General features: G+C 39.5%; 1 protein-coding gene across 1 annotated transcript in view; it reads left to right on the top strand.

The window, feature by feature from the left end:
* LOC117507809 (membrane-associated guanylate kinase, WW and PDZ domain-containing protein 1-like) overlaps nucleotides 1-8,900 on the top strand; it is a 467,280-nt gene that overhangs the window by 305,530 nt on the left and 152,850 nt on the right. Inside the window, exon 6 of the mRNA XM_034167605.1 lies at nucleotides 2,635-2,797. Within this exon, the coding sequence (XP_034023496.1) occupies nucleotides 2,635-2,797 (163 nt within the window). The remainder of the gene's footprint in view (nucleotides 1-2,634; nucleotides 2,798-8,900) is intronic.

Raw genomic sequence — 8,900 nt, 5'->3', positions numbered from 1 at the left:
TCCTGCTCGTAAGCAACTGATGTCACACACTTTCCATGCTTGTTTATGCCCATCATTATTAAATTCTAGAGAAGAAGATTCCTTCAGACGTGACCCAACCATCCCAGAAAACTGACCTCAAAACCAGTGTTATCTATTTGCTACTGTTGGTTACTAAATATTGCATTGTCTTACCAGAATGCTCTGAACTGCTGTAAGATCCCTCTGGTCATCAGCATTTATGTTTGAGTTTTATTGTAAAATGTTACATATTGTCATGTATGGTAATGATTATGCCTTGCATTGTATTTGACCAAAAAAGAAGCTGTTCTCCACCATGAAGTTGCTGAACTGTGCTGAAAATGAACAAAATAGGAGAAAAACTCAGAATTAATTAAGACAAAATTGACATCAAAATTGACATGGATGAATCTGTCCAGCCAGGCCCGTCCTCTGCAGTGTCAACTTTGATGATAAACTGACTTCATTCTTGAACTTTGTTATAATTTATGTTGATCAAAGGCTTCTTCTTCTGCACTGAGCTGCGCTGCATGATTGTGTTGCCTCTGGTAAACTCAGCAAAGATTTGTGGGTAATGGCTTATTGATGCGCTAACGTGCAGCCTAACTCTGAGCAGCACGTTGTCTCTGATGCATGTTAAAAGAATTTGATTGATTGAAATTCACTGCTGTGGTCATCTGATGTGCACAAGCCACTGCAAAATAAGAGCAGATGGAGGAACTCCTCCATGTTTATATTAAACATAAAGAAACAGACTCATTTTGGCACTTAGGAATCCCAGGTAACTGCTTCTTTCACAATATAATGTCCTTGCAAGGAGAGAAAACATGATATATGAGGCTAACAGGATAATAACACCACTCCAGCCTTCTCCAGAGAGTGGTGATATTCAACGTATTCAGTGTTTTGACTGACAGTTGCCATATTGTTTCTAACACTAGTGTGATCTCAGCTTGATCACATTGTAAATCACACACATCTCAACACAGAAGGTTGTTGGATGCATGGTTGCTCTCCAAGTTTCAACATGATGGAATGTTGTGCATATGGATGCAAAACAATCAATCTGAAAACTGTTATAAAATGTACAGATTTCCTGCACATACAGAAAGGAAAAACATACTGGAAAATGAAGTAATACCCAGCTCATGTCTCTGTCAGACAAGTTCATGTACAAGCTCGTACACAGTGTGATCACCGTACTCTCGTGTCAGAATCCTCAGACCATTCCATGCAAAATTCTGCCTGAAGAGACAGTGGGCCGATGCATCAGCACCCATTTCAATAAAGTGTCTGATTTCATCACAATTAAAAATAATGTAACACAATGCTAAAATATCCTCAGCAGTATGAGTACAATTTGCAGTTGTTTAATTGGTATCCCAGTGCAAAGTACACACACACACACACACACACACACACACATATATATATATATATATATATATATATATATATATATTTACACACAAAACAAAAACAGTGTTTGCAGCTAGCTAGCTAGACCAGCCACTGACGTCACTGTTCCGCTCTACTCTGATTGGTTGTTGCTTCTGCCCCTCAAAAAAACAAACAAACAAAAAAATGCAACAGAATGAAACAAAATGTGACTTTTAACCTCTTAAAATAGGTCATGGTTAGCCATCTTTGAACTTGTTCAAGGTCTGTGTCCTAAGAATGTTCCCAGTGAATTCAAAGACTGTGGCAGTAATAGGACTGGACTTATACTGAGCACAGATGGACGCAGAGTCTTCGCAATACCCGATAGCCATATTTGATGGCCTTGGGTAAGAAATCACAAACATCTCACTCATTTGTGTCTGTTTGTGTCCTGTACAAATCCTGTTCTCATTCATTGAACGTGTTCCTTGTCAGCTGATGTCTGGCGAGTCTGTCAGAAAGTTGTGTACATATGCAATACTTTGAGAGGACTTAAGAGAATATTCGTGATGGTTGCGCGTTTGTTTTGTCTTGTACTTGCCATTGCATGTCCAGTTGATTTTAAGCTGCTTTCTCATGTTCAAACCATCACAGCAGAATTCTGTCTGCAGCAGAAGACTGCAGGAGGTGACGTGAGGCGCTGTTATGTTTCAATGATAACCCAATAAACAATTTATTTAATTGAAGCGTTTTGCACAGTTATATTAAAACAACTAACCCAGGCTCTGATGGCAGCTTAAAACTTAATTTTTGTGAGGTTATAAATTAATTTCTTTCCATTCATTCATTTTCTTTCACTTCTGGGTCACAGTGACAGTAACTTGACAAATGAGCTCATTTTTAGCTATGTGTAACTTCCACCATACCTATGGTTCCAAGTCAGAAATTTTCATCATGCGTGTGACAACAATATTTTCCTGCATCGAGCACAGAAATCTCTATGTGCAGACAGTATATGGTATATTCCTCACAGCAAAGCAAACTTGCTTTTTTCATTGATCTGGCGGCTTACAGTTATTCCATCACTATATGCCCTTTTATTTTGGAGATTGACAAGCTGATAGCATTTTTTGTTTTTGAATTATCGTGTTAACACCCTGGAGGGAATGAACTTATTTTCACTGACCACATTTTACAGGGTACATGTCTAGTAGGCCTTTGCCAAAGCTATGAAATATTACCTTCTTTATACAGTACCAGATGAGATTTGTGACCATGTGTTACTGTCACCTCCAAGTAATGATATTTGCATCTGCTGTGTTTGTTCTGCTTAGCCATAATACAAAGACAACCTCTTGGATAGACCCTCGGTGCCTGGACAAGCCTCAGAAACCACTGGAAGAAAGTGAAGATGACGGTATGTGTGGAGTTCAATTTTTCAATTTAATTTCATTTATATAGCGGCAAATCACAACAGAGGTGCCTCAAGGCGCTTCACACAAGTAAGGTCTAACCTTACCAACCCTCAGAGTAACAATGGTAAGGGAAAAACTCACTCTGAGGAAGAAACCTCAAGCAGACCAGACTCAAAGGGGTGACCCTCTGCTTGGGCCATGCTACAGACATAAATTACAGAACAATCACAGTTGTGTCTAAGCTTGAACCTTTTGATTTTGTATATATTTTATCCCTTTCACACATGCAATTGATTTGATTTACAGAAAATCCAGCTGAAAATTGATATTTCCAAGTTGTTTTTTTTTTTTTTTTTTTTTTTTTTTTTTTTTTTAAACGCAAGATTTCTCTATTTGTCGGTTCTCACATTCAGGTACATTTTGCAACATGATGTGAGAGGTATAAAGCAAAGCATGAGTTATACAGTATTAATTTATATGGAGTTACTCCATTATGTAACAGCGTGCCCCAATGCGAGAACAGTTTTGAAAACTGGTCTCAAATTTCTCTTTCCTCTTTTAGTAGAATGGGCCTGTGCAAGTGTGCCACACCTAAATCACAACCTGAAAATGAGGCCAATTACACCTGTGTGTAAACTGGTGTGCATTCATGAGAAGAGTGTATTAATGCCCCCAAACTACCACATCAGGCTACAAGCCCTGTCCCATCTGTCCGAGGTGTCAACTTGTGAAAATGGGATCTGACACAGAAGAGGAGCTTTGTCAGTTTAGAGATTGACATCCTGCTAGCAGGGAAATATACAACCCCAATTCCAATGAAGTTGGGACGTTGTGTAAAATGTAAATAAAAACAGAATACAATGATATGAAAATCCTCTTCGACCTATATTCACTTGAATACACCACAAAGACAAGATATCTAATGTTCAAACTGATAGACTTTGTTGTATTTGTGTAAATATAGGCTCATTTTGAAATGGATGCCTGCAACATGTTTCAAAAAAGTTAGGATGGGGCAACAAAAGACTGGGAAAGTTGATGAATGCTCAAAGAACACCTAATTGAAACACGTGAGTGTCATGATTGGGTACAAAAGGAGCATCCCCAAAAAACTCAGCTGTTCACAAGCAAAGATGGGGTGATGATCACCACTTTGTGGACAACTGTGTGAAAAAATAGTCCAACAGTTTAAGAACAATGTTTCTCAATGTTCAGTTGCAAGGAATTTAGGGATTCCATCATCTACAGTTCATAATATAATCAGAAGATTCAGAGAATCTGGAGAACTTTCTACACGTAAGCGGCAAGACCGAAAACCAATATTGAATGCCCGTGACCCTCAATCCCTCTGGCGACACTACATTAAAAACCAACATCATTGTATAAAGGATGTTACCGCGTGGGCTCAGGAACACTTCAGAAAATCATTGTCGGTTAACACAGTTCGTCACTACATCTACAAGTGCAAGTTAAAACTCTACCATGCAAAGCGAAAGCCACACATCAATAACATCCAGAAACGCCGCCGCCTTCTCTGGGCGCGAGCTCATTTGAAATGGACAGACGCAAAGTGGAAAAGTGTGCTGTGGTCTGATGAGTCCACATTTCAAATTGTTTTTGGAAGTAATGGACGTCGTGTCCTCCGGACAAAAGAGGAAAAAGACCATTAACATTGTTACCAGCGCAAAGTTCAAAAGCCAGCATCTGTGATGGTATGGGGGTGTGTTAATGCCTATGGCATGGGCAACTTACACATCTGTGATAGCACTATCAATGCTGAAAGGTCCATCCAGGTTTTGGAGCAACACATGCTGCCATCCAAGCAACGTGTTTTTCAGGGACGTCCCTGCTTATTTCAGCAAGACAATGCCAAGCCACATTCTGCACGTGTTACAACAGCGTGGCTTCATAGTAAAAGAGTGCGGGTACTAGACTGGCCTGCCTGCAGTCCAGACGTGTCACCCATTGAAAATGTGGCGCATTATGAAGCGCAAAATACGACAATGGAGATCCCGGACTGTTGAACAACTGAAGTCATACATCAAGCAAGAATGGGAAAGAATTCCACCTACAAAGCTTCAGCAATTAGTGTCCTCAGTTCCCAAATGCTTCTTGAGTGTTGTTAGAATGAAAGGTGATGTAACACAGTGGTAAACATACCACTGTCCCAGCTTTTTTGAAACGTGTTGCAGGCATCCATTTCAAAATGAGCAAATATTTGCACAAAAGCAATAACGTTTATCAGTTTGAACATTAAATATCTTGTCCTTGTGGTGTATTCAATTGAATATAGGTTGCATAGGATTTGCAAATCATTGTATTCTGTTTTTATTTACATTTTACACAATGTCCCAACTTCATTGGAATTGGGGCTGTGTGTGTGTGTGTGTGTGTATGTGTGTGTATATATATATATATATATATATATATATACATAAAGTATACAGTGCATATTTCAGTTTGTTTGTTTTAAAAGAAACCTTCTTCAGTCTGTTTTTCATTTTGCTCTTGTGGCTTGTGATCTTGTGCTTTTACACAATTTTTGTGGTGTACATCAGTCAGCACAGTGGGAGCAGCAGAGCAGACGGTCGGTGTTCATGCAGATGGTCGCACCGTTTGAGTCGAAGGTTTATTAGTTTGAACATTAAATATCTTGTCTTTTTGGTGTATTCAATTGAATATAGGTTGAAGAGGATTTTCATATTATTGTATCCTGTTTTTATTTACATTTTACACAACGTCCCAACTTCATTGGAATTGGAGTTGTCGAACAAAGTCAGCAATTCTTTAAAAGTACAAAAAGTGGAAATAATGGACCGGTTAACGCCAACAGTTGGGTCAAAACAATGAGCGCTGCTATGCTCGTATCACTTGAAGGTCAGACTCCATCACAGAAATAAGTAATGGCTGAACATGAAAATGGATTAAAAATAAAAAATCTCGCCATAGCAAAGTGATCAATGTCTGCAAAGGGAGAAGGTCAAAAGGAAGTCCCCATCATGGACATGAACAAAATATTACTTGACATATTGATTTTGTACTGTTAGACAATAATAGTATAAAGAGCGGATGGCTGCAATCCAGCAGGGGTCTCCCAGAGACATCTGAACCTTTGTCCTCTGCGTAGGACAGATCAGACTGCGTCCCACCCACCCCCACGCACTTCAGAGTACCCATCTGTCTTAACTCCTTCAGTGGGAGGAGGGGGATTTTAATGTCTATGTCTGTCTGGCACTCCTCTCCTTGGTAGGAGAATGCCCGGAGTGAACTTTGTGATTCTTGGAAATCCCCCCGTTGTGAGACTAAAAATGGATATCTTCCATGAATGATAGTGTTTGTCTGTATCATTAAATTTAAAATTGTATTACAATTCAAGTGATGATTCTAAAGATAATATTAATGTATTTAGGTACTTTATGTTGGAGTTTTGACCTAAAACTACTTCAACTACTATAAAATGTATCTTTGTAAAACTGAAAACTGCATGATTCCTACTACACACCTGGATCATTCATACGTTTCCTTCATACCTACTGCAAAATCCAAAATATAAGAAAATTGGTTAGCATAAAGCCCCTTTCACACCGGGCCTGCATAGAGTTGCATATGCTGCCTATCTAATACGCAGGAATGTCTGCGTCAGTTGCATGCAGCGGGGGCACTTGGCTCCTCAGGACTGCCTGGACATGCAGATGGAGTTGATACATTGGACAAAGTCACAATACATTATTTCCAAGAGTTAATGGACTTTAGTATTGATTTCTCTTATCCGATTTCTCTAATGGTTTATTGTTTTTCCTGTTCCGCGCTGCAAGTGTGCGCTCTGATGTGTGTTCTAGTTTATCTTTCTTCCTGTGCAGCGATGCAAGTGTGCTCTCTGATTTCTGTTCTAGTTTATCATTCTTCCTGTGACCCTGGAGCTGCAACCGTAGATCGCGCACACACGTGTGGTCTATCCATGAGTGGACATGGAGATGTCCTCTGTGAGGACTTATACTGGATGTGAACATGTCCTCTCATCGGCGATCGGTCTGTAAGCAGGAGTTAATGAACTTTAACACAATCGTGAGAGAACTTGAGGAGATGACTGTAATGAGCAATTTTTTCTTTTAATTCTTCACATGTACTCTTTGAGCAGTATAGTTTTACTGCATTGTGTTTGTGTATGAAAAGTTCGACAACAATCCTGTGTGATTTATTTATAGCTCAGCAACAGTAGAGCACAACAGGCATCATAAATTGGCGTTGGGTAGCAATACAGTCACGTTAAGTACCGTAACGTTGCCTCAACTTGGTGAAAACTACTTCCTTTCTGCATCCAGTGCTCTACGCCGAAAAACCACAAAAAATGAAATGTTTTATTTATTTATTTTTTACAAGAAATTAAACATGTTTTGCGTCACCCTTTGTGTCCCTCAGTGTATTGTGGCATTAGGCTGCATAAACTCAGCATCGTCATGACGCCACATGACACAACTCTATGTTGGCCCGGTGTGAAAGGGGCTTAAAGTGTTTGCCTGAATCAGTTACAGAAGCCATTTGCAAATGAGTCTATTCTTTTGAGTGGTTTTTGCATGAGGTACAGTGTAAAATACTTGGTAAATCATTCATTTTCTCCACTCTTTATCCACGGAAAACAGTATCCATCTTGATACCAGGTCAGGAGAGGGGTGAAATACATAGTAACTTTTCTGCTCCCACGTCACTAAAATAGAATTATTGAAGAGGATCCATGACTTTCAGTGCAAGTGGGAACGATGGTCTTTCCAACAACCTCCATGTGTGGCACAGAAGATCGAACATTGTTTCAAGTTATGCCTGTGTTTCCATCCCACAGTGAAGGTCAAATCTGTTAAATTCAATGACACACAAGGGTAAGGCAGTCACACTGATATCTATGATATGTGTAATGCTGTTCAGAATATTTGATTTAACTGTGCATGTATTTCAGGTACAGAGTGAGTATGGGAAAGCTGGATTTCTCAGTCATTCTTTGTATTAGGATTGTCTGATGTTTCTTTCAAGCCTATGTGCTGGTGAAGTATAAGACCAGATTGGGTTTTTTTTGGGCCCTGTCTTCCCGCTGGCGCAAATAACACCCAATGCAGTTATAGTTTTTACACCAAGTGTCTACATCCTCCAAATTAAGAGGCATCTTAGCGTAATACTGATGTGTGGTCAGGCACAGAGGTTGCCGGTTCATGTTGTCTGACACCAGAAAGCTTTTGCTCCATGGACCAGCACAGGCTGTTTCTGCATTTTAAAGAACACAGTTGCCAGAAAGCCACTGATCTCTGTACACTCTGTGCAACACAGAAAATAAAAGTATGCACTCCGGGATAAAACAGAACTTTAATCATTCATAACTCTGGTTTGTACCATATTTTAACAGCACTCCCCCTCCACAGGTGGAGGTGTGCAGAAAATGGGTGGACAAATAGGTGTGGGTTCAGTTTGTGCAGGGAGTCCAGGCTTTAAGCACAATTTGTACACAAAACAAAAGCATAGACAGCTGATAGCACATCTTTAATGTACAGAATAGCCTGAGCTTTGATACAAAAAGAGGCTACAAACAGGCATCACACCCTCCGACCTTTAAAGTATAGGGCCAGTGAGCTTTTTAAGATTTAAGGCTTAATAATAATAATTAATCATTTTCACTGGCACCACTATTATTTTATCTATTATCTTTTAAATAGGGGATTCATAATATGACATTATCAATACAATCAAATTTCATGTTGTCTCAAAAAAATTAATCAAAAGTTCCCATGAAGGGTAAAATGTCAGAAGAACAGGCGACCTTGAACTACTTACGGCAGCGGCAGTTCAGACCAATACAGTCTGACAGAGACGTCATAGATCATATGACGGCTTCCCCAGCGAAGCATTATGGGAAACATACGATGGCAGGCAATCAGAGTAGAGAGGTACAGTGATGTGTGCTGGCTTGTCTCTCTCTGGGTCCTCCTCCAACATTGCGGAAAACACCAGATTGATTATGTGTAAATCTAAGATGTTTGTCATATATTATGTAAAAGCCAGCAAGAAATAAACAGTTCTAAAACAAAAAATGGTGTTTTTTAACCTGATAACACTTTTGGG

The sequence above is a fragment of the Thalassophryne amazonica genome, chromosome 3 (genome assembly GCF_902500255.1).
Source record: "Thalassophryne amazonica chromosome 3, fThaAma1.1, whole genome shotgun sequence".
NCBI lineage: Eukaryota > Metazoa > Chordata > Actinopteri > Batrachoidiformes > Batrachoididae > Thalassophryne > Thalassophryne amazonica.
This window is presented reverse-complemented; position numbering and strand designations above follow the sequence as displayed.